The 27,508-nt window shown below is 39.6% G+C and overlaps 1 protein-coding gene across 1 annotated transcript; it reads right to left on the bottom strand.

Annotated features, from left to right (window-relative positions):
- Positions 1 to 11,119: 11,119 nt before the first annotated feature.
- RTCB (RNA 2',3'-cyclic phosphate and 5'-OH ligase) lies at positions 11,120 to 26,539 on the bottom strand. The gene is made up of 12 exons (XM_070756228.1): positions 26,328 to 26,539; positions 24,402 to 24,480; positions 23,780 to 23,847; positions 22,903 to 23,002; positions 20,817 to 20,973; positions 19,418 to 19,574; positions 18,447 to 18,606; positions 17,825 to 18,000; positions 14,788 to 14,976; positions 14,375 to 14,485; positions 12,283 to 12,402; positions 11,120 to 11,625 (listed from the first exon to the last, which is right to left on the bottom strand). The coding sequence occupies exons 1-12, from the start codon at positions 26,418 to 26,420 to the stop codon at positions 11,518 to 11,520; spliced, it is 1,518 nt and encodes a 505-aa protein (XP_070612329.1). The 5' UTR covers positions 26,421 to 26,539; the 3' UTR covers positions 11,120 to 11,517.
- Positions 26,540 to 27,508: the final 969 nt, after the last annotated feature.

Below are 27,508 nucleotides of genomic sequence, written 5' to 3'. Positions count from 1 at the left end.
AGGAATGATGAGAAAAACTAGTAGAATAGAAGTGCAGATTTAGTAGGAAGTCTGATAGTGTTGAGGGAATTATTTGTTTAGTAGAGTGATGGCATTCGGAAAAAAACTGCTCTTGTGTCTAGTTGTCTTGGTGTGCAGTGCTCTGTAGCGACGTTTTGAGTGTAGGAGTTGAAACAGTTTGTGTCCAGGATGTGAGGGGTCAGTAAATATTTTCTCCGCCCTCTTTTTGACTCATGCAGTATACAGGTCCTCAATGGAAGGCAGGTTGGCAGCAATTGCTTTTTCTGCAGTTCTGATTGTCCTCTGAAGTCTGTGTCGGTCCTGTTGGGTTGCAGCACCAAACCAGACAGTTATAGAGGTGCAGATGACAGACTCATTGATTCCTCTGTAGAACTGTATCAGCAGCTCCTTGGGCAGTTTGATTATTATTATTATTTAGATTTGTATGCCGCCCTTCTCCACAGACTTGTGATGATTATGGGATACAGCTCATGAAAACCCCAAATCCACCATCTCAGAAAATTAGAATATTACATGCAATAAATAAAACAAGGATTTACATAGAGCAATATTGGACCTCTGAAAAGTATAAGCATGCATATGTACTCAGTACTTGGTTTGGCTCCTTTTGCAGCAATTACTGCCTCAATGTGGCGTGGCATGGAAGCTATCAGCCTGTGGCACTGCTGAGGTATTATGGAAGACCAGGATGCTTCAATAGCAGCATTCAGCTCTTCTGCATTGTTCGGTCTCACGTCTCTCATCTTTCTCTTGGCATTGCCCCATAGATTCTCTATGGGGTTCAGGTCAGGTGAATTTGTGACCAATCAAGCACAGTAATTCCATGATCACCGAACCAGTTTTTTGTGCTTTCGGCAGTGTGGGCAGGTGCCAAGTCCTGCTGGAAAATGAAGTCAGCATCCCCATGAAGCTTGTCTGTGGAAAGAATCATGATGTGCTCCAAAATCTCCTGGTAGACAGCTACGTTGACCCTGGACTTAATGAAGCACAGTGGACCAACACCAGCAGATGGCATGGCTCCCCAAATCAACACAAACTGTAGAAACTTCACACTGGACTTCAAGCATCTTGCAATGTGTACCTGTTGCAGTACAGTGATCCCTCGAGTATCGCGAGGGTTACGTTCCAAGACCCCTCGCGATACTCGATTTTTCACAATATAGTGGTGCGGAAGTAAAAACACCATCTGCGCATGCACGCCCTTTTTTCCATGGCCGCGCATGCGTAGATGGTGTTTTTACTTCTGCACATGGGAAGACCCAGGGAAGGTTCCTTCCACCGCCCAGCAGCTGATCTGCTCGGCAGCGCCGCAGCAGCGAGGAGCCGAAGATCGGGGTTTCCCCGCCGCCCACGCAAAGGGGAAACCCCGATCTTCGGCTCCTCGCTGCTGCCGCGCCCGCCACTTGTCCGCCCGCTGCTTGTCCACCCGCTGCTTGTCCACCACCTGCCTGCCCGCCTGCCCGCCGCTTGTCCGCCCGCCGCTTGTCCGCCCGCCGCTTGTCCGCCCGCCGCTTGTCCGCCCGCCGCTTGTCCGCCGCCTCTCTTGTCCGCCTGCCGCTTGTCCACCGCCTGCCTGCCTGCAGCAGCAGTGAGCAGACGAAGATCCGGGTTTCCCCGCCGCCCACGCAAAGGGGAAACCCCGGCTCCTCGCTGATGCGCCCACCCGCCCGCCCGCCGCCCCCGCCCGCCGCCCACCAGCAAGAGGGGGAGAGATAGAGAAAGAGAGAGAAGGAAAGAAAGAGATGAGAGAGGGAGGAAGAGAGTGTGAGAGAGGAAGAAGCAAGATAGAGAAAGAGAGAGAGAAAGAAAGATGAGAAAGGAAGGAAGAGAGTGACGTCATCGGGTGGAAAAATCGCGATATAGCGTTTCGCGAAGAATGAGATCGCGAAAATCGAGGGATCACTGTATAGCATAAATGTTAGAATAGGATTTATATATCTGGACCTCTAGCATAAAAATACTCTGCTTACCCTGATTCTATAACCCAGGACAGGAAGGGCACTAACTTGCCTAGTCTGCATTCCTGGCAATTACTACAGGGAAACAAAAGGGCTCAAATAAACATCTCACAATAAACAAAGTTTTCACCACTCCGGACAGGACAGGACGTTATAGGATCAAAGGGGGGGGATTTACATTGCCTGAAGCATACAACAGGACGACAGGGTGATTAAGGAAGATTAGTTGAGATAAGGCAGAAGGCTTCAGAGAAATTAGGTGTGAGAAACATCTGCTCTTAGGAAGAGTTTCTAGAAATTTTTCTTGATATCTATGGGAAAAGGAAGAACTCAAAAGATACGTTTGAAATTATGCTATTGGATGTATCATTTGACATGTATATGTAATTATCCCCATTTCCTTATGTTCCCAAATAAAAAGGGGTACATGGCTCTACACCATGTCACTTCACCCAGAGAGACAATGTGTCCGGGTTTTCTTTTTAGGATTCGCATTCGTGAGTGACCCCAGACGGCTGGGTTGCTCTTAGCCCCTTTTGAGGACATTGTCTTCACTAGGGACTTTGACAGCATCCACAATGAGGTGCTCCAAAATCTCCTGGTTGACCCTGGACTTAATGAAGCACAGTGGACCAACACCAGCAGATGGCATGGCTCTCCAAATCAACACAGACTGTAGAAACTTCACACTGGACTTCAAGCATCTTGCAATGTGTACCTCTCCATTCTTCCTCCATACACTGGGTCCTTGGTTTCCAAATGAGATGCAAAAGTTTGTAGAGTCTGTGTTGATTCTTTCTAGATTCTCAAGAGTAGTGGACATGTTGGCAAAAGATGACAGGTCAACATGATGAACTTATGGTTTGGGAGCAAGGGAATGAACTTTAAACTGATGGAGAAACCCTTGCAGCTTTAGATTTGGGTTTCTCACAGATGTGTCAACATCGCTCTGTTAATAAATTGGAACTTTGAGGAATACCTTGCCTTGGACTCTGATTTAATTTCAGATGCTATTTGGAACCCTAACAGGTAGCATATAGTTTATAGAATTTTCCCAAACCATTTCCAGGTGCATTAGAACCACACAGCTCTAGAATTCCAAATCTAAATCTGGTTTAAAGATCAGGGATATATTTTTTTAAAATTAACACCTGGCCAGCAACTAAGTCAGACCTTTGAAAAGTTAGTTGTATTTCAGTATATGGTTATTATTTAAAAATATTTTTTAAAAAACGAGTGTACAGTGTTCCCTCGATTTTCGCGGGTTCGAACTTCGCGAATAGCCTATATCACGGTTTTAAAAAAATAATAATTAAAAAATACTTTGCGGGGTTTTTTTCTATACCACGGTTTTCCCTGCCCGATGACATCATACGTCATCGCCAAACTAATAATTTTTGCAAATAAATAACAAAAAAAAAATTGTTAATAAATAATTATGTTTATAAATATCAGGATCACTAAGTGTGTTATTTAATGGTGAGTACCAGTAATAATGGTGAGTAAATGGTTGTTAAGGGAATGGGAAATGGTAATTTAGGGGTTTAAAGTGTTAAGGGAAGGCTTGGGATACTGTTCATAGCCAAAAATGGTGTATTTACTTCCGCCTCTCTACTTCGCGGAAATTCAACTTTCGCAGGTGGTCTCGGAACGCATCCCCCGCGAAAATCGAGGGAACACTGTAATGGCTCAGCAGTTAAAGACACTAAGCTCATCAGCTGGAATAGCCCAGGTTCGAAACCCCAGCTCTGCATGACAGGCTGAACTCTCATTACTTGCTCCAACTCCTATCCAAGCTAGAAGTTCGAAAGCATACAAATGTGAGTAGATAAATAGGTACCATTTTGGTGGTAAGGTAAGTGTTTTATGTGCCTCAGTGGACAGGAGAAATCTTTATTTTTTTGTTAAAATATTCATCTTGACAAATTATTCCCAAATGTGTTCACTCCCAACGTTCTTGGCATATTGGCTCAAAATTTTAACATTCTTGGCTTGGCTCAAAATTTTAATCCCATATATGGGAGGTCACTTGTTTGGGAGATGCTGATGTTTAGACTTGGAAACGAACACAATCTAACATGAGCCTACAGATCTCTAGCAATGACTACTCTAGGAAGAAAGTTGGAACAGGGCCATGTCTGGAGTTGGAAGAATCATAAGCAGCAATGACACATAATGTGTTGAACGGGTCTTTGGATCAACTGATTACAAGGTAGCTGAGTTCCTTCTGTTCCTGTTTCTGAAAAGGGATTTCTTTAGGATGAAAAGACTTCTCTGTGAATGTTATTATAGCCTCTCTGTTTTAGGAAAGCACAGACCGTTTTTTTCCTGCAAAATAAATACCAGGAGCAACTGTTTGGGTGCTTTAACTAATCCTTCATAATAATCAGTGGCAGCTAACATGCTGCTTTCAAAATGACAATTATAACATTCAAAATTATCACTTTTATGTTCCTCTTAAGGAAGAAGCAAAATGTACTGTTTGTGGGTGGCAAAACCCTGTAATAAAAATATAGGCAACTTGATTTTATTTTGCAGGGGAACAAAGGGAGAAAAAATAATGACACTCTTTTATTTCTGTGTATGTAGATGAAGATGCTGCTTGGAAATATATGGTTGAAATGTAGGGTCATTCTGATGCTTACAGAAAGTTTAGACCTAAGAGAAAACTATGACCAGTTGAGGATTGGCCATCATTCATTGGGAAAAAACAGAGATGAAACCCAGAATAGGATTTACATTTTTTGTGAGAAAAAGACACATGCTTGATATGTGAATTTGTGCAAATCTATTTTACTATTAATTTTCCAGTCCATCATTTTTGTCCAACGATGCGGGAAATTATTACAGAAACTAGACAACACAGTACTACAAAAAAAAAACCAACAACAACCCAACCCACATAATGTCCCATTTTAGGTCTGCAACATAATTTTGAGATTCTGATTTTCCTAAGACAGCGATGTCAAACTCACATTGTCACAGCAGCATCCTGTGACGTATCAGGACTTTCCCCCTTTCACTAAATTGGGTGTTGGTGTAGCTAGCAAGTGATACATCCTGCTCGCGGGCTATGCCTGGAAGTTTGAAAGCCCTGTCCTAAACAACCAAAATCTTTAAAAATCCGATTAAACACACAATTTTAAGAAGATATAAAACCACAACTTTTTGGAAGAGATTACTGTGAAGGACCTAAATTCAGGCTAAACCCATGAAGTAAACTGATAAACAGACAGATATAAAAATATTTGTTGACTAGTAATCCCAATCATAAATTTTCTTACTTCTTTGGATCATATTACAGAATGTAATTTGTAGAACCATTTCATGGATCTATTAATAAGAGGTAAACATCTTTGTGTTCATGGGATTGTTTAAATGTTATTTTTGCATATTTCTTTACAAGGTTTGCTTATCCACAATTTATTTATTTATTTATTTATTAGATTTGTATGCCGCCCCTCTCCGTAGACTCGGGGCGGCTCACAACAGCAATAAAACAATTCATGACAAATCTAATAATTTAAAAACATTTTTAAAACCCCGTTATTAAACAGACATACACACAGACATACCATACATAAATTGTATAGGCCCAGGGGAGATATCTCAATTCCCCCATGCCTGGCGGCAAAGGTGGGTTTTAAGAAGTTTACGAAAGGCAAGGAGGGTGGGGGCAGTTCTAATCTCCAGGGGAAGCTGGTTCCAGAGAGTCAGGGCCGCCACAGAGAAGGCTCTTCCCCTGGGACCCGCCAAACGACATTGTTTAGTCGACGGGACCCGGAGAAGGCCAACTCTGTGGGACCTAATCGGTCGCTGGGATTCGTGCGGCAGAAGATGGTCCCGACGCCATAAAAGGCTTTATAGGTCATAATCAACACTTTGAATTGTGACTGGAAATTGACCGGCAACCAATGCAGACTATTTTTACAGACAATTACTATTTTACTGTCATTTAATGCAGTAACACTTTCCATACTTTCAAGTTTTAGACATGATTATATTCCAACCAATTTATATATTTTATTTTAAATGTGTGTATACATATATATATACACACATATATATACTCACACACAAACGTTCTAACATATGAGAAATAACATGCAAGTTTAAAATATAATGTATTTTAAAATAAAGAATACAGTACACCTTTATTTTAAACTTTTCAAGAATTTATACTCTAGATTAATTACTCAGAATTTTTAAAAGTTTGTCTTCAATAAGTATTCCTATCCTCAAATACTGCTCTGATGCTGAAGCTGAATTTTGGTCAAAGTTTTATACTTTTTGGTTTCTTCAAATCATGCCAGCAACTTTGAGCTCATGCCATGTAATAATCCCCTACCGGAAAGAGACAAAGCAAAGTACCAGCTACAAACTGGTCTCTTTTTCTCTTTGCAACAGAAGGCTCCCATCTGAAGTTTAATGCACATGCCAGTACATGCTTGAGGAAGGTTATTGCTTTGAAGAGAACATGGAGCTAGTTTTGTATGTTTATATGAGAAAGAACAAAGGCAATCTGTCTTTGCCAAGATGGAGTATGAGACAGCACACTGCCACTCAAGTGAACAACAAAACCACCAGTTGTCAGATAGGTCATATAGCAGTCTAAAAAGTAAACAATATATAGAATTCTGAAGTTCTTGCCTGTTATGTCCTAGATCAGTGATGGGGAACCTATGGCACGCATGCCACAGGTGGTACATGGAGCCATATCTGAGGACACCCAAGGTGTTGCCTTGTCAGTTCGTGTGCATACATGCGTTGGCCAGCTGATTTGGGGGCTTCTTTTTGGCCATTTTCACTCTACTTAGGCTTTAAGAAAGCCTCCTGAAGCCTAGGGGTGTCAAAAATGGTCCAATGGGCCAATCGGAAGTTCACTTGTGTGCGTCACCCATAGCCTCCATTTCGCTGTCAGAGGTCTTCAGGAATTTCTTCAGTTTTGTACAGTTGCAGCCAGGCCTTGCACCCCTTGGCCCATTTCTTCTGCAGGCGGCAAGGCTTTCCTGAATGCCTCTCCAGCCATAAGAGAGCGCCAGATCAACCAGCTATGTTATAGGCTGTAGAGGCCTTCAGGAAAGCCTTGCCGGCTGCAGAAAAAATGGACTGAGGTGGCCGAGGCCTGGTTGCAACTATCTGAAGGTAAGTAGTAGGCCAACTCCACTTTCATTTCATTTCCGAACTTCGGAATGGCCCGTTGGGCCATTTTTTGTCATCCCCAGAATTCAGGAAGCTTTCCTAAACAAAAAAAACAGTTCAACAGGCCTACTGGAAGTTCAGAGATTTCAATGAGGCACATGCAAATGCGCTGGGGAAGGCACAGAGCAGGGGGTTGTGTGCATGTGTGTGGGGGGAGGGCGTTGCATTATGAGAGTGGGCATGAATGCGCATGCTACATGTGCGTACATCCTTTTAACACCTGAGCCAAAAAAGGTTCGCCTAAATGCTCTTAGTGGCTAGAATTTACAAAAACTAGTCAAGAAATACTTAGAAGATACCATATTATGAGAGACTGAGTAGTTCTTGAACTAATTCTAGTTCTTAGTTCTTCAAGCAACTTATGGTAAAAAAAGAAGTAGCAGGCATAGAAAGATGATTAGAGAACTCAAAATTTCTGAAATTTACTGTGTTAAGCCATTAAATTGGATTCAATTTGAGGGTTTGCAGGTAGATTATCAATGCTTTCCAGCTCACCATTAGTTAATAATTTTAGAATTACAGTATTACCTTCAGTACTTCTCTAAATTTTTATCACTTATTTTTCAGCTGCTCCATTTTCCCCATTATTCATGATCCGAGTTCATTGCAAAAAGGGAAATTAGCAAACTTACTCTTGGCCTCTTCCTTCTCAATGTTCATGCCCCACATTAATGCTTTTGGGGACAGGCAGACCGTAGAAATGGTGGTAGACTTTAGGAGAAACCCTTCCACCTCTCACAATACTAGACAACACAGTATTAACAGTAGAGACCTTCAAATTTCTAGGTTCTATCATATCTCAAGACCTAAAATGGTCACCTAACATCAAAAACATCATCAAAAAAGCACAACAAAGAATGTTCTTTCTGCGCCAGCTCAAGAAGCTCAAACTGCCCAAGGAGCTGCTGATTCAGTTCTACAGAGGAATAATCGAGTCTGTCATCTGCACCTAACTGTCTGGTTTGGTGCTGTAACCCAACAAGATCAACACAGACTTCAGAGGATAATCAGAACTGCAGAAAAAAACAATTGCTGCCTACCTGCCTTCCATTCAGGACCTGTATACTGCACGAGTCAAAAAGAGAGCGGGGAAAATATTTACTGGCCCCTCGCATCCTGGACATAAACTGTTTCAACTCCTACCCTCAAAATGTTGCTACAGAGCACTGCACACCAAGACAACTAGACACAAGAACAGTTTTTTCCCTAACGCCATCACTCTACTAAACAAATAATTCCCTCAACACTGTCAGACTTTTTACTAAATCTGCACTTCTAGTCTATTTTTCTCATCATTCCGATCATCCTTTTCCTCCCACTTAGGAGTATAGGACTGTAACCTTTTGCTTGTATCCTAAGATTTTTATTAATATTGTTTCTTCATTGCTTATTTGACCCCTATGACAATCATTAAGTGTTGTACCACGATTCTTGACAATGTATCTTTTTCTTTTATGTACGCTGAGAGCATATGCACCAAGACAAATTCCTTGCGTGTCCAATCACACTTGGCCAATAAAATTCTATTCTATTCTATTCTATTCCATTCTGAAGTACTGTATGTTAACTAGCTAAGAAAAGAAGTGATATTTTGTTTTCGTTGATGCAGGAACTAGAATCCAGTTAGAAAAAGTTTTCTTTAAGAATGAAATGTATATGAGTTCTCAATGTAGGATGAAAGAATAAATTGTCTTTTTCAGTACAAAGCATCACTACCCAAGTGAATTCAATAATGTAGGAGAGAGCTTTTTTTTGTTAGAAATTAGAGTGTAGACTTTTTTATCTCTCTGTCTTTGTACTAAAGACAATGTGAACTCATGTTATTGTTTGCAGTGACAAAGTGACATAAAGAGACACAGAGATATAACACACATAAGTCATGCTCTTAGCCTGAAGGGTAAATTTTATGTAGCTCTTATAAAACTATTTTCTGTTTTATCCTATATTTAAGCTTTATTTTATTAGGCTTGTTAAGTTAATTCCAAACACAGTACTACTGCCATCAGTTTCCCAATCTTTTTTAAAAGAATACATTAAATTCAGTCTGCACTCTTTATCCAGAGTTTCTTTCAAACTTTTTTCTAGTAGCACCATTTCTTTCAGTTTAGCTTTATTAAGCTGCCCTCTACTGATGACACTCTGATATAGCAATAATACTTAGACATACCGCTCCAGTGCTTTACAGCCCTCTCTAAGCAGTTTACAGAGTAAGCATATTGCCCCCAACAATCTGGCTCTTCATTTTATCCACCTTCAAAGGAGGGAAGGCTGAGTCAACCTTGAGCTTGGTGAGATTTGAACTACTGAATAGCTATAACTTCATAGTAGCACATTTTACAACGAGGTAAAAAAACTCATTATGAGTTCTGTAAAATCAACATAGCTTAGTCCAAACAAACTGAATTTAGGACTACTTGAGATTTTTTTTTGTAAAGTTCAAATTAAATTACTTGTACCATTGAGTAGCAACAATACCATCTCACCACAGGATTTCAGAACATCTGAGTGAAATTTTCCAGTTATTCCCTTGCAGCTTTAAATTTATTTATTCATTTATTTACTTATTTATTGGATTTGTATGCCGCCCCTCTCCGTAGACTCGGGGCAGCTCAATATTTAGAAAGTTTCAAGATCTGGAAAATGATCTTAAAGAAAAAGTCTTGGAGAATTAAAGAAAACACGTAAATAAACTGCCATTAAAATTTGTAAGATAGGAGTCAAAAAGAGTAAAATCAATGATTTCCAGTTTGCCCTTTTAAGAAGTAAACTCAGATACTGCTCTCTCTCTGCACCAGGGATGCCAAACTTGCATCGTCACAGTAGCATCATGAGACATATTACAACTTTGCTCCCTTCAATCTGTATAATCTGGAGGACAGAAGGAAAAGGGGGGACATGATCGAAACATTTAAATATGTTAAAGGGTTAAATAAGGTTCAGGAGGGAAGTGTTTTTAATAGGAAAGTGAACACAAGAACAAGGGGACACAATCTGGTTAGATCAAAAGCAACGTGAGAAAATATTATTTTACTGAAAGAGTAGTAGATCCTTGGAACAAACTTCCAGCAGACGTGGTTGGTAAATCCACAGTAACTGAATTTAAACATGCTTGTGATAAACATATATCTATCCTAAGATAAAATACAGGAAATAGTATAAGGGCAGACTAGATGGACCATGAGGTCTTTTTCTGCCGTCAGTCTTCTATGTTTCATTAATCTTAGCATGGGCAGTGTGTGACTCATCTGACCCGTGGGCTGTGAATTTGAAAACTCTGCTCTACACGGTATATTAAGTTAGTGTGAGTAAAAAGATGCAACAAAAGACCAAGGTTTTTTAAATTTTTAATGACAGCTTGGAGGATAGCAAAAGCAATAGGGTTTAAACTTATATACTGCTTAACAGCCCTCTCTAAGCAGTTACAGAGTCAGCATATTGCCCTCAACAACCTGGCTTCTCATTTTACCGATGTTGGAAGGATGGAAGATTAAGTCAAACTGCTGGCAGTCAGCAGAATTAGCATGCAATGCTGCATTCTAACCACTGCACCACCATGGCTCTTTATCAATAGAGCTATTATGTCTGTTCTAGACATGAATGGCTTAAAGTATTACTGAAAATTATCTACGTCTTCATGAAAGCTGGTTTCGTTTAAAGAAAGTAGTATTGTTCGTCCCACTAAAGTCCGGGTAAAGTTTCAGATCAGGGACATTACTAGCACGAGATGTAGACAAATTCATCTGCTCCTAAAGTATCCCGTCGTGTAATGGGAATGCAACTTTTCTTTGCCTACTCAAAACATCTCAGAAGAAACTGCTATATCACAGACTTCTGCAGTAAGAATATTTGCAAATTTTGCTACATCCTACAGATTAGTATCTTAGGTTTAATTTAGTGGTCAAAATTGCCATGCTAACAAATAAATTCATGAGATGTTATATATTATTATTCGGGGTGGTGGTGATGGTAAATCTTTATTAGAGAGAAATAATTAAACTTAAGGAAAAAACGCAACAACAGTCTTCTTGAAAAAAGGTAGCTATCAAATTAGAACTGATCAGAAATCTTATTATAGGCAGAACAAACTGTTTATTAGGATCAGATAATCTTCCGAACACCGGTTTCACATTTTTCCCTTAAAGAAACTCAGTCAGCTTCGGACAACTTGCCATTAGATCAAAAGAGCAACGCATCTTGGTTTATTCTTTCTTGAAGCATATTTCTCAAGTCCAAAAGTTCTAACAGTTTGTCAATCAGAGTTTCCATCGGGGTGGAAACATAATTAATGAGTAGTCTGAGTAAGAGGAGGTTCTGTCAGATTCTGTGAATGGCTTCTTTACCCTTTGATTACTGCAATGGGCCTGAGTTTAATTGCTTTCTTGCTGATGCCAGCTGCATGGCAGGTGTTAACCACATCTGTCACATTCTTATAAGATTCAGGCGCCTAGGAAAAAGGAGATAAAAAAAGGGAAATGATATGCTTTAAAGTGTTAAGAGAAAACAATTTATCCCAAAACAGAAAGGAAAAAGGGAGCCCTTTCCAGGAGAAATTAGGACATTTAATTTGGTAGCTTCTAATCAACTGTGGTTTTTTTTTTTTTGATAAGAGATGCTAATACTTTGCTATGAAAAGAAATCCACCCCAGAAATAAAATTGTCATAGAAACATAGAAGACTGACGGCAGAAAAAGACCTCATGGTCCATCTAGTCTGCCCTTATACTATTTCCTGTATTTTTATCTTAGGATGGATATATGTTTATCCCAGGTATGTTTAAATTAAGTTACTGTGGATTTACCAACCACGTCTGCTGGAAGTTTGTTTCAAGGATCTACTACTCTTTCAGTGAAATAATATTTTCTCACGTTGCTTTTGATCTTTCCCCCAACTAACTTCAGATTGTGTCCCCTTGTTCTTGTGTTCACTTTCCTACTAAAAACACTTCCCTCCTGGACCTTATTTAACCCTTTAACATATGTAAATGTTTCGATAATGCCGCCCCCCCCCCCCCTTTTCCTTCTGTCCTCCAGATTATACAGATTGAGACTATACAGACTATACAGATTTTCTTTGTCCAAAGAAAAATTAAAAGAACTCTCACTTCTTCCATGACTAGTTTCGGAGATGCAACACGGATCGCAATTCCCATATCTGCCAACTTGTCCAACACATCCTGGAAATCCAAGTTACGTCGTGATTTGGCCCGGGACAATGCACGGCCCTGTAGGATAATATACATGTATTTCTTTAAGTACCAGTCTTCAATTGAAGCAAACATTGTCATTGTGAAGGAAGAAAGCAGTTACATATGGTCTTGGCTATATATTGGAATAAAGAGAAGAGACTCTTAAAATTCCTGAATTTCTTAAAAGTTTTCTAATACACACATACATATATAAGGACAGTTGCTTAGAAGTGGTTGACCTTAGACCTGGACTGGGCAGGTCCAATCAAGGTGCCTAGGACTCAAGTCTTGTGCTATGAGTTTGAGTCAGTAAATCTTGAGGAAATGGACAGGTTCTCAATGTGGTTACTGATTGCTGGATCCTAATTAAAACAGCCAGGAATTTGATTTGTAATTGAGTCACTCATGTCCTAGTCACTTCATGGATCAACTACTGCAATGTGTGTGTTAACTTTGAAGACCATTTGGAACTTAACTGGTCAAGAATATAGCAGTCAGAGCAGTGATGGACATGTCTTGTTAGCCAATTTATGATTCTGAATTTGTTTCCCCTATTCTTCTGGGTGCAACTGAAAAAAAGTAGCTGTGACCAGTGTTCCCTCTAATTTTTTGGGGGGTGGGCGGAAAAGTATAGTGTCTGAGCGGCAGTCCCTTCGGGACTGGGCAGCACAGAAATAATAAATAAATAAATAAATAAATAAATAAACAAACAAAAAACAAAACAAAAACCCACCCTGTTTTGCCTCAGAGAATTTCAAAATAAAATACTGTACTGTGTGTCTATAACAGTGAGCTCATAATAGGGCAACTCTATCAATATCAAAATGCCACTTAAATAGTTGAGCTAGTTTCAAACTAGATTTTAATTTTCTTTCTCTCTTCCTTACTCCCATTCTTTTTCTTTCTCTTTTCCTTCCTCTCTTTTTTCTATCTGTTTCTCTCTCTTCTTCCCTCTCTCTTCTTCCCTCTCACTCTTTCCCTCTTGGCTTCTGGGCAGGTTTGAAAAACTCTGAGTTGATGATGATTTTTAAATGGACAATTGCTCACTGCTCAGCTTAGAGGGAACTATGGCTGTGACCTATAAAATGCTATTATTTTTAGTGTCGTGGTGGCACAGTGGTTAGAATGCAGTATTGCAGGCTAACTCTGCTCAATGCCAGGAGTTCGATTATTATTTATTATTAAGTGGATTAATATGCCACCCCTCTCCGAGGACTCGGATTCTGACCAGCTTAAGACTGATTCAGCCTTCCACCCTTCCAAGGTCAGTAAAATGAGAACTCCGATTGTTGGGAGTAATATGCTGACTTTAAACTGCTTAGAGCATTGTAAACCACTATGAAGTGGTAGGCAAGTCTAATTGCTTTGCTTTAGAGCCTGGTTACTTGAAGGACCAACTATTTTCTATAGTATTGGGCTGGCTTGCTTGATCTAACAGGATTAGCATTCTAAGGGTTCCTTTATTAAATTATGTTATCAATTGGCATCCAGGAATCATGCTGGCTTGAGATCTCCCCTGCTATTTGTGTGGGTGACACCCTGATAGTATTCTGGAAAATCTACAAATCTGGCTATTCTCCCAGGCCTTTGATTAGGCTGGTGTGGGTCCCTGCCAAATATTATGCAGAGCGTGGATTAGACAGTTCTTCCTTTCCTCCCGTTTGGTTTAATTGTACATTATTCCACCTTGGAGTCCTTGGAGAGGGGCGGATACAAATCTAATAAATTATTATTAATTATTATTATTATTATTCAGAGTCAGCATAGAATTGGAATTGAATAAACTAAATACATACACCATCTAAATCATCCTGGATATACGATAGTACATTGCCTGCATTTCTAAGTTACTATAATCTCTCCGCATCCTCATTTGATCCCACAGCAGTCATAGATTTGCGACCCCACTCCTCTCGCCAGAATAACTGGAACTTTATTTTGGTTAGTGTGCAGAAATATGAAGCAAAAAGCCCGTGATTTAGAATAAAGCAAGTGGTTTCCTACTCACTGCTCCATGGCAGGTGGTTCCAAAGGTTTCAGTCATGCCTTGTTCAGTACCAGTAAGGACGTAACTGCAAGTTCCCATTGTTCCACCAATCAACACTGGCTGGCCAGTAAGCTGTAGACACACATTCAATCAGTATTAGAGTTATGCTGGAATAGGTGCAAATTATTATCAATCAATCAAAATAAATGTGTTGAAATACAGCTGTTGTACATTTTTAACCATAATCCGCTAATTTACACTTTCTTCTCTAAATGCTAACTTACAAAAGAGGACATATTTGTGAATATATTTGCAATATATCGGTTGAATTAGATTAGGCTATGTAGCCAATTAAGTGAAAAACTCCACCAAGGATGCAAAGGAAAATGACAGCTCATGAATGCTAACAAGAGAGAAATCTCAGAAGTTCCTACTTGGTAATCGACAGCTATAAGAGGGTGGTGAGGAGGGAATGCTCTGGTTGATCCTTTCCTATGCACCAACAGGGTCCGTTCTTTTCCATCTACCACGTGCTGTTCTACTTTTGCGATGTTGTGAGACACATCGTAGATTACATGCATGTCCAGGTCATCAGGGGTAGTGTTGAAGACTTTAGCAAATGCCTATAAAACAACACAGGTACACAAGGTAGTTCTAATATTATGTTTTGGGGGATTGCTATATATATGGGAAGGGGGACTTAGAGCTGAAATTGGAAACTGGAATTTTAGTTACAATTATCTGCAATTCTTTCTCTAACAATCAGTTTATCTCAAGCGTCCCGCATTCTAAGAACAGTTATTAACAGCAAATCTTGTGTAACTATACTTGAGAGACATTCTCTAAACTGACTAATAGGGAAAGTGAAAAGGAAGGAAGGAAGGGGAAAAGGAAGAAAGAAAGAAGGGAGGGAGGGAAGGAAAGAAGAAAGAGGGAAAGGAAGAAAGAAGGGAAAGGAGGGAGGGAGGAAAAGAATGTGAAAATGACAGTAGTAGAGAGATACGAGTTTAATTCGTTCCAGAACCAAGCTCCTATGTCGGATCAACTTGGATCTCGAACGAATGCCTTTAGATTTTGTTTTTCCCCTGCTGAGATAACCAGAAGCAAGGATTCTTGCGCCAACTAGTGGAAGCTCAGCTCGTATCCCGAATTTGAGCTCGGGTGTCGAACAGAAATTTTGCTCCTGTCGTGGCTCATAACTTGGAATACTCGCATGTGGAGCAGCTCGTATCTAGAGGTACTATTGTATATGGCTGGAATGGAGCACATAGTTCAGTGATGGAAGCTATGGCATGCATGCCACAGGGGGCACGTGGAGCCATATCTGAGGGCATGTGAGTGGTTGCACTAAGTCAGCTCCAGCGTGCATGCGTACACTGGTCAGCTGATTTCTGGCCTTATTTTTGGCCATTTTGCTCTTCCCAGGCTTCAGGAAAGCCTCCTGAACCTTGGGGATGGTGAAAAACAGCCCAATGGGCCTACCGGAAGTCCAGAAGCTTCAATGAAACCTGTGAATATGCGCAGGTGTAGGGGCAGCGTGGAAGGGTTTGTGTGCATGCATGGGAGGCAGTACAGGGGTTGTGCGTATGCGCACAAAGGGCATTGCATTAGTGGTGTGGGCATGCGTGCATACTATTGCATGCACACCCTTTTGGCACACCAGCCAACAAAGGTTCACCATCACTGATACAGTTCAATGGAACCATTAAAAAAATATTTTCTGAATGTTGCCTTGCTGCTCAAGATTGCAAAATCCTTCAATTTGAAAAACAGGCCAAGCCTGGTTTTTTTCCATAGCAAAAAATGGCCATTATTTATGGCAAAGCTATTCATATGAACTGTGAGCAAACATTTTGGAGCACTGCCCCATCCATGTACAAAATAGGCATGATCAAAATATAAAATCTTAATAAACTAAAGTCAATTGGCTTTTAACCCTAAAGATCTAGAGAGTATGATCCAAATTTAGGGGAAGTCAATTTTGAAGAAGAGGGCTGTAATTAAATCAACGCTCAGCTGACATTAATGTTTAGAAGGAAGCCAAATGTATTCATACCATAGGTGGATCCAATCTGGGAACCAATGTATTTGGATCTGAATCTCAAATTCATCTTTCTTAAATATAATATTTTTGAAATTGTTGGTCTGGTGTCATGAAGCAGAATGTAACTGAGTTTGTTAGCACTGATAAACAAGTAGCACTAATTGGGACTAGAAAAATGATTGCTAAGCAATGAATCAACAACAGTGATTTATGATTTTACTAATACCTTTGGAATTCTGCTTGGTGCAAGCTAATTAAGAGACGCACAAATGGTAATGACTGCAGAATGTTGCAACAGTTGTAAATGAGCACTAGTTGCAAATCACCAAATGCTCCGATGGTCGTAAATGCAAGAATTGATTGCAAAGCTATTTTTGGCACTATTACAACTTTGAATGGTCAACTAAACAAGGCAGTCAGTAAATAAGGACTACCTGTATTTCTTTCAAGTTAGACATATCACAGACCACAAATCCATGCTTTCCAGGTACAGTAATACCTCGTCTTACGAACCTAATTGGTTCCAGAAGGTGGTTCGTAAGGCGAAAAGTTCGTAAGACGAAATAATGTTTCCCATAGGAAACAATGTAAAAGCGATTAATGCATGCAAAGGGGGGGGGGGAATCGCAAAATGGTGCTCCGCTGGGCGCCGCTGCCCGGCTGTCACCTTTTAAAACAGCTGGGGGGCTTCTCGGCGTTCTCCCGAACCCGAACTTCGGCTGAAACGTGGCCTCCAGGAAGGACATCTTCGTGACGTTGAAGCTCCGCCCATGGAATTCCCTATTGGGATTCCACACCTCCGTTTCAGCCTCCAGATTGGCCAAAAACACCACTGCCGATCGTAAAAACGGCGCTCTGTCCGGTGCCGCCGCCCGGCTGTAACCTTCTGAAACAGCCGGGTGCTTCTCGGCGGCCTCCGGAACCCGAACCCGAACTTTTGCCGAACTTCCGGGTTTGGCGTTTGGGAGAACGCCGAGAAGCCCCCCGGCTGTTTCAGAAGGTGACAGCTGGGCGGCGGTGCTTCTCGGCAGCCTCCCGAACCCGAAAGGTTCGGCAAAAGTTCGGGATCGGGAGAACGCCGAGAAGCCCACCGGCTGTTTTAAAAGGTGACAGCCAGGCGGCGGCACCCAGCGGAGCGCCATTTTGCGATCTGCGGTGGGTTCGTAAGCCGAAAAAAGTTCTCAAGAAGAGGCAAAAAATTTCTGAACCCCAGGTTCGTATCTCGAGATGTTCGTATCACGAGGGATTCGTATCACGAGGTACCACTGTATTTTGGAGCTGAAGTCTATGTGATCCACCATCAAAACACATCTGGAGAACACCAGGTGGAGAAGAATATCTTAGCTGGAGATCAATTTCCCCACCCTAGACAGTTATACCTGATTAGGTCTCATTTTTATAGAGACAGAAGTGATGAGCTACTTTACCTGTCTGGTAAGAAAAGTCATAGAGGAACGATTGACCCATGCATAATTTCCAGCTGCTGCCATCCCTTTTAAATAATCTTGCCCTTCCTCAGAAGCTATCCTGGCACATGCCAACTGGCGGTCATTCACTATGATCTTGTCCCGTTTCATTGCTTTTTCCATAGCCACTAAGGCATCTGTAAAAACAGGAGCAAATAAATTCAGAAATAGTAACCTGGACCAGCAGACCTAGAACATAAAATATACACTGCTCAAAAAAATAAAGGGAACACTTAAACAACACAATATAGCGCCAAATGAATCAAACTTCTGTGAAATCAAACTGTCCACTTAGGAAGCAACACCTGATTGACAATCAATTTCACCTGCTGTTGTGCACATTCATCTTTGTATAGAACAAAGTATTTAATGGGAATATTTCATTTGTTCAGATCTAGGATGTGTTCTTTGAGTGTTCCCTTTATTTTTTTTGAGCAGTATAGTTTAGATCCCATACATATAAATAAACTGCATAAAGATTATATTTTTTCCCCACATAGATTGTGATGTAGAAACTAGCTCTAACATTACACTGGATAATCACATTTAATTTGCAGAACAAAAAAGGAGATTAATCACATACCTGTAGCTACTTGGTGGCCAAGGCCTCTGCTCCCACTGTGGATCATCACACATATTTGTCCCTTATGGTCTATGCCCATCTTTCGGGCAGCATATTCATTATAAATGTCATCCACAACCTGTATCTCAGCATAGTGGTTTCCTGCTCCCAAAGTCCCCAGCTGTTAAACAGAATAGGAGAACTTAGCTTTTTCCAACACGAAAAATGAAAGATTTCATGATTTTTATTAGAAACTCTGCAAAAATTGATGCAATCTTACATCCATTCATCTTATTAATGGACATTAAGGAGATTTCACATTTGAGATGTTAAATGAAAAGATTCTCTTTATTTTCTGAACTGTTAAGCTCCTTTTAAAATGTACGTTTCCTAGAGCAGTGTTTCCCAACCTTGGCAACTTGAAGATATCTGGACTTCAACTCCCAGAATTCCCCAGCCAGCATTCGCTGGCTGGGGAATTCTGGGAGTTGAAGTCCAGATATCTTCAAGTTGCCAAGGTTGGGAAACACTGTCCTAGAGTATTAGATTAAAATCAAAACATTAGTTCAGATGTAAATTTTAGAAAATCAGTTAATACTCAATCACCAAATCAAACAAAAATAAAAGGCAATATTTAAAGCTAATCTACAAAATTGTGAAATTTCATTGCAACAAAGTGAAGTCCTCCTTAATCAAAAGCAAGGGTGGTACTATAGTTACAGATGCTGGACTAGGGCTGCAGAGAGTCAGGTCTAACTCCACCCTCAGCCATGGAAACTTACTAAGTGAATCACAGAGCATGATACATGAAAACCAAAGGTGGATGAGTAACTTTTTGATCCATGCCATCAGCTAATCACATCTCTGGATATTGTTCTGCTGTGCTTTGATACTATTAAAATCAACTTGATTAAATTAAAATGTAATTAAAATTAATTAAATTAAAATCAGCATTAAACGATCACCCAAAATGATATCTACAGTCCGATTACCTGTGGTAAGCCCCTTTTCTTAGCTCTTGCTGACACTTTATTTGGATCTGCTTGCAACATCCTCCCATATTCTTCACAATGCTCTTTATCCTCAGCCCAGGCATAGCCCTCTCGTAAGGACCAGTCTACCCCCATCTCTAAGGCTTCCTCCAGGTCCCTGGGCATGAAAGACACTCCAATTAGGAAACCACAGACACATACAGAATGAAAGTTACCATAGACTTGCTCTTACACCTTAATTCACAATCATTACATTATTCAGAGTATAAATAGATTGCACTGCTTAAGTGTTGTCATCTAGTGAGAAGTAGAAAGCATCCCTTTTCAATAGAAAGCCATGCCCTGTGGAACAACCTTTCTCTTGGGATTTGGCAGGTCCCCCCAAACGTTTAGTTTTCCCAAAACCTGAAAAGGGCTAGATTTTCTCCCAAATTCAGGGATAGGGTAAAGACTCTGAGGATTGCATGGTGTGATATACTGATATGGTGGATAAGATGCATAATGTTCTGGTTTTTTGTTTTTACTTTATCATTGTAACTCACTCAGAATTGTGTTCTGTAAGGTGGATGGCCATGTAAAACTTTTAAAGCAAGCATTTATTAGCAAACTTTTGCCATTAGAACATAGACCTCTTTCAAATAATTGAAGTTCATTTTCCTTTATAAAGAAAATAATGACTAAATCCAAATATATTGTTCTCACACCACTAAAAATAAAGCTAGATAGGTTGGAAAGTTTCCTTTCTTCTCACGTTACAGGGGCAAAAGAACTGTAATGCAGCAAATATTTAAAGATTTAGTTCAGAGGGCTGGCTTTAGGAAAGATAATGAACTTTCATCTGTTTTCGGCCATTTCTGGGCAGTTTTAGATGTTCAATAGCAGTGAATAAATAGAGAGGGAAATTGTACCTTGTTGAGGCCTTTGACTCAATTTCCCTCTCTTGTTATTTACTGCTACTGAACATCCAAAAGGGTCTGAAAATGGCTGAAAAATAGGTGAGAAAAATGGGTGGGAGTGGGGCCAGTCAATGATGGGATTAGAATTTGGGCAGAAAATTGGTAGACTTTTAACATCTAGTTTGCCTGAACCGGTTGAAGCCACTTCTGGTTTACATTAAGACAACTTTTATATACCTGGATGCCCTCCAGATGCATAAACATAATTCCCAGTTAAAATGGAATTATGGAAATAAAGGTCCTCCAAATATATGATATTAACCTTAGCAAAGCTTTCAAACAGCTACATAGCAATAACTGGAAAACATTCTGACATTTTAACATCAACGGATTTGCAATGCAATGTGATAAGTTATATTTCATTTTCCTTCTGCCATCTTTCCCTTACAAAAATGAAGTAATAATGCAAACATTTGAGAAAAGGGGAAAAAAAGCACTCTTACTTGGCATTCATGGGAATGACACCCTTGGATCCCACCCCTACAGGAATGTGGTCAAACATGGATTGTGCAAGCTGCTCCTTCACTGGCTGGACATCGCACTCATCAAGATTGGTCCGCAGTAATCGAACACCACAGTTAATGTCAAACCCTACACCTCCTGTGTGAGTAACCAGAACATAACTTTTAAAACTTACTCCCAGAAGTCATTTCGTACAATTTCTAATATTAATTCAAACTAATCAATTTTTAATTGTCAGAATATGAACTCAGAAAACATTGATTGCAATGATGGGTTCTATCATTGCAATTAACTGCATTTTCATCGCAGCTATAATTAATTACATTCCGTAAACTTTATATAGTTCTGTATTCTGACAAAGAAATATAATATGGCACAATGTAGGCTAATTCTGCTGAATGCCAAGACTTGGATTCTCATTAGTTCAAGGTTGACTCAGCCTTCTATCCTTCCAAGTTTGGTAAAATGAGGACCCAGGTTGTTGGGGGCAATATGCTGACTCTATAAAACGCTTAGAAAGGGCTGTAAAGCACTATAAAGTAGTGCTATATTTTTATTACATGGAAAGAACAGAACGACCATGTTTTTTGGAGCATAAGACGTACCTTTTTACCCCCCAAAAGAGAGTGGAAACCTGGGTGCATCTTATACCCCAAATGTAGCCCCACCCAGCCACCCCCATTCTTTGGTCTCTGCCAGTCAGCAATTTACCTGCTTGCAGAAAACAGCAGCAGAGCCTGATTAGCACAAGCCACTGATTATCTGCCTCCAGCCCATGTGCTAAAATGAAAATGAAACCAAAGCTGCACGAGACAAATTGCTGCCAGAAGAGGCAAAGGCTGAAACTGGCTATTTGGTTTTTTTTGCTGCAAGGAGGTAAGTCAATAACTATATATTGTTGTGAGCCGCCCCGAGTCTGCGGAGAGGGGCGGCATACAAATCTAATAAATAAATAAATAAATAAATAAATAAATAAATAAATAAATAATAAAATAAATAATAAAATAAATAAATATAAATGCCCATAGAATGTTCAAATTAGACTTATTTTTTAAAGACTGCTTTAATATTGTTCTAAACAACAAAATGAAGAAGCTTTTTAAAATAAATGCTTTATCTGAAGAGGCCCAGTGCTATTGTATCTTCTTCTAAATAGCAGAGAATACAGTACTTCCAGAAAGCCACATCAATTTTAAAGATCTGTAAAAGTATAATCTGAAATGTCCTGTTTCAGGATTAAGTATTAGTATTAAGATAAGGCAGCTGAGTTGATCCCTGACTTAGTCTTGTTTGGACTAGATCCATTTAAATAATTGGGAGGAATTCGTGTGATTACATTTAAGCAAACTTTCTGGGATTAATATACCGTACTGCCATAATGTAAATTTCTTCTTTGCTATTTCGATGGGTCAGGCACACATGCACAGAAATACACAGCGAACAGTGTATATCATCTGTGCTGTTTGCTGGGAGGCAAATTGCTGGGTGGCAGAGGCCTTTTTTTTCTTGTTTTTCTCCCCCAAAACTAAGATGTGTCTTATACTCTGAAAAATACGGTATTCTGTACTAGTTTCAGGATAAACACACTGAAAAGTTATACTTCATCATAGGTCATCCACATATTTATCTTCCATAAACCACATATTTATCCTCCATTATTTCAGTTTAACATTGAATTTTGCGATACAAGCACTTGTTATTTTAAGATAAATCTAATAAATAGATGCTATTCACAAAAAGTCAATGAAAGCATTTTGCTTTGGCCAGCATACATATACAGTACTGGAAAAATTTCCACCTGTTTCTTCAGGTCAGCCCAGAATAAAAATATGGCATCTGTACTGTAAATTGTTTGGATAATTAAATATTTTTGGCCTTCAAACTAAAAATTGCCTAACAGTTGAAAATGTAAGATACTACAGAACATATCACCAATCACCTGTTACTTAGGTAGAGTGGTTAAAAATATCTCTGTAAATTTGTCATTTGAACTGGAACATCTAATACATATTTGGAGATACCTAAGAGTTCTCTTTCCACACAGATACCAACTATAACTGTCCATACCTGGGGAAACTACTGCTTCTGGATCACTCATATCAAAGGCTGCCATATTGCCAATAGCAAAGCCATACCCTGAATGTACATCAGGAAGTCCAATAGATCGCTGAAATGCAATGTAGGGTAAAAAAAAAAAAAGGGGGGGGGGAGAAAGGCAATCAATATCAGAATAAATATGAATAATATTCCTATGCTATAAAGTGCATCTAGCCAAGTCACATTGCCATTGTACAGCATTCAAAAGCAGAGGGTTCAACATTTATATCAAAGGGTATATCATATTCACAGTGACAAATATCTCATTTCATTAAAAAAATTAGTGGCAAAAGTAAACCCTCTATTTTTATCATACCCTTGAATTTTACTGTTTGCTTGCAGATATTTCATTATCTAACTAAGTAACATCATCTGTCCTTGCATTGATGATGGTACCTATTTGGGTAATTAAATATCTGCAAGTAAACAAAGTTCAGATGGACTAAAGGCTTCACAGTTCAAGTCTGAACTACATATTTTATTTTCTATTGTAAATCATTCCTATTTCTATTTGAAGCAATAATTCTACTATTCTTGTAACACTTTATTACATAGAAGAATCCATAGTAAAGTCTGCCTATAATGATTTTATTCTGGATTTAAGGCATGGAATAACTAGTGTATCCCCCCCCCCCCTCTGACCATTGAAAGTTATGTGTGGTTATGATTGTGTAGTATCAATTGTTTTTTTAAGGTAATGGGTTTTAGTTACAGTTTTTAATTATTAGATCTGTATTTCTATTATTCTATTGTTGTTTGAACTGTCCCAAGTCTTTGGAGAGGGGTGGCATACAAGTCTAATAAATTATTATTATTATTAATTATTATTAAAATATCAAGGACTCACATGAACAATACCAGGTAATGCAGCTACATTTCCAATTTGTTTCATGGCTGGAAGAAAGCCACCAGCTCCTAAAATAAAAGGTAGGAACTAATTTTATTTTATATGAAAATGTAATCAAGAATTAACATTTTAAGGACAAAGAACAGTGCTAGTCTCTTAACATTTCCTCTGAACTACGAATGATGAATTTAAGACTTATTCCTAGATAAACATATAGAAAACTATGACTATAATCACATACATATTTCACATGCTAGGCATATAGAAAATGAAAATAAAATGAAACTATTATGAAACATGGTAGATTGTGCATAAAACTTATAAATTCAAAATTGGAATTTAAAGGGTTTGTCTTTATATTTAAGCAAGCAGAAGTAAAGAGCAAATTGTTATTTTTTTAATGCCCAACCAACGATTCTTCATAAACCAAGGCCTTTTTAAAAATGGGTTTATCCAAGCAACAGGATATAAATAAGGCTATTAACCACAACATATGTATGATAACTAAACATAGAAGCAACTGTATTGGATTTCTAGATGTATTTATAGAATATGTGACAGATTTAAAGGAGACAAATATTGGAGGCATCATTCAAACTGACAATTAAAAATTCAAACATACCTCCACCTCGGCATGCATTTCTTAGTTCTTCAAACATCAACTTCTCTAAAGGATCGTTCACATAAAACACACCCTCCACCTAGAGACAAAAAGAAGAAAATTAGAAAATGGATCACATATTCAAAAGTTGGACTCACCATTCAAACAAATATTGGTTAACTGTGTCATGCAAACTAGAATACTTCCACAATTATGGTTATTTTAAAAATACCTTCCAGCACAGGTTGAGATTTGTTGAAAAATAGTTTAAAGCACAGGTGCCCCATCCTATGGGCCATGGTCTGGTACTGGTCCATGGCCTGTTGGGAACCGAGCCGCACAAGAAGCGGGTGAGTGAGGAAAGCTTTATCTGTGCATGCATGGGATCTAGGTTTCGCCTAAAACCATTCTCCCCCTCCCCTCCCGGTCTGTGGAAAAATGGTCTTCAACAAAACTTATCTCTAGTGCCAGAGAACTTGGGAGATCGCTAGCTTAGAGATAGCTTCCTAATAAGGGGTCCTCGGTGCTCTCTTGAGCTTGCTTGTTTTCTTGCAGAGGTTCCATTACCAAAACTGGGAAACATCATCAATACTAGTAAGGAGTACTGTTTGCTATCAGTTTATATTCTGATGACTTCCTTGTCTGTGTGGGTAGGGGCAGTCTTAAGAGATTCTTTGGTCTGTCTGCTAATGGCTCCTTGGCAGTTTCATGACTGGGATATTGTTTACTTGATTGTTGGTCTGAAGCTTTCTAAATAACAGAAATGTCAGGATTTTGAATCAAGTAAATAATCCACTTCTAAGAGAAACCATCAATAGCACAGTTGGTACTGTGACTAGCTACATTTACAGCAGGGGTGGATTCTTCTACCTGTTGCTATCAGTGCGCTGCATGTGCAGCATGGGGATTCTTGCATGTGTTATGTGATATGCACATGTGTGCTATGCACACATGCCCATCCCCAGTGTGATTTTGCTTCCGCACATGCGGCGCTAAAGGTCGCATGCACATTGTGCAAATCTGGTGGCCGCTACCGGTGCGCAGCCAACTACCGGGATGGTGCAGTGGTTGGAGTGCAGCTCTGCAGGCTACTTCAGCAGACTCCTAGCTGTAGTTCAGCAGTTCAAATCTCACTATTGGGTCAAGGCTGACTCAGCATTCCATCTGCGTAAAATGAGGACCCAGATAGTTGGGGGCAATATGCTGATAGATCTGTAAGTCAGTAGTGAGTTGCTACTGGTACGGTAGCAATAGTGACAGTGTTTAGACTTATATACCATAGTGCTTTTATAGCCCTCTCTAACCTGTTAGCACTATGAAGCAGTATATAAGTCTAAATGCTATTGCTATTGCACCAGTAGCAACCCACCACTGACTTAAGATCAAATTTTCTCCCCAGTAGTAAAAACTAGCAATACTAGATGCCTTATTTATAATGATCAATCGCCTTTCATCCTTTGCGTTTTGTTTTGTATTGATACAAAACAATAAAAGTGCAATCGTATGCACTGCAGGTTAAAATCATATATATTTAACTCGTTTAAAAACTGAGCAAAACCAAAGCAAGTGAACCCTTGTTATCTTCATCACAGCGGCAAGAATGATCACCCAAAGCAGGGATAGGCAAAGTTGGCTCTTCTATGACATGTGGTCTTCAACTCCCAGAATTCCTGAGCTAGCATGATTGGCTGAGGAATTCTGGGAGTTGAAGTCCACAAGTCATAGAAGAGCCAACTTTGGCCACCCCTGACCCAAAGGAATGAAGGGCACTCTGGGGAGCTTTTAGCTATTCATTATCCTGCTCCAGAACAGGGATCTCCAACCTTGGCCATTTTAAGACATGTGGACTTCAACTCCCAGAATTCCTCAAGTCTTAAAGCGGCCAAGGTTGGAGACCCCTGCTCCAGAACGAAGTTTACCAATGAAAAACGCCTCTAAGCAACTCACGTTCATGTTGGGCACAAATCCTTTCTTGATGCGCCAGCAGTTCTTATCCAGTTTATCCAAATATTGCAATTCATCGTTGTAGTTTCGGCTCATGGCGAAAAGCTCCGAAGTAACAATAACGAAGTAACAATACAATAACGTTTTTTTCTTCCAGTCGCAAAGCCCGGCCACGTTCACTCACGTCAGTACGGAGGCCGAGATGGCTCCGCCCAAAAATCCCTCCAGGGCGAGAAGAGATCGTACGGCGGCGGAAAAGGCTCAAATTAGGATAACTGCAGCAAACGCTTGAAAAACTGAGGATCGCTGGATGGAAATAAAGGGATATCTGAAACTGCCGTCTTTGCTTTCGGGTAGTGATCGCTTGTAATTTTGAAACAGGAGTCAAATAGCAAAGATTCTTCTTTTCTCTCGTTCTGTCTTGTCTGTTTCTCCCTTTGTCGTCCCCCCCCCCCCCCCCAATTATAAACAGCTAAAAGTTGGTGTTTTTGCGCCCTATCTTATATCAGATAAAACAAAAGTGGACACGCTCAGGAGAGTGAACTGGGGAAAATATGGGAATGCCCTTTTGAATAAGGAGAAATAGCCAAACCATAACTCTAGGCGTATTTTCGCTAAGGAGTGGCTATCTATAGATATACATCAGTTGCTGGAGAATGGCATTCAACTGGAATATGTAAACATGATAAAAGGCTACTGCAATCCAGGAATTCATATAATAACATTTATTAGCTAGCCTTTAAAGGTGCCAAAATGCCCCATGTTTTATACTGCAATATAGTATAAACTGAATGAATATTTTTAATAGATGAATTTCAGCCACCAAAATATTTGCTGCATTTGTGGCAATTAAATTTATCAATATGAAACAGCCCTTCGGAATCAACAGTTTTCTGATTGATGCTCATATGGCCAGCGGTGGAAACTATTTTATAAGATGCGACCTGCCTGTGTTCTGATCCCCACTAGACTGAATCTCTTAACCTCCCCAAATATTGGTGTGAATTTATTTATTTTATTTATTTATTTTGTCAAGTAGGTATTGGTAGTAGTATACAAAGATACAACAATGTGTAGATACTGTACATGATACTAGTAAAATAGAAACATTAGGACGGGACGTAAGGTACACCAGTGCACTTATGCATGACCCTTACTCACCTCTTAGGAATCAGGTTAGGTCA

This window comes from Erythrolamprus reginae, chromosome 6 (genome assembly GCF_031021105.1).
Source record: "Erythrolamprus reginae isolate rEryReg1 chromosome 6, rEryReg1.hap1, whole genome shotgun sequence".
NCBI lineage: Eukaryota > Metazoa > Chordata > Lepidosauria > Squamata > Dipsadidae > Erythrolamprus > Erythrolamprus reginae.
This window is presented reverse-complemented; position numbering and strand designations above follow the sequence as displayed.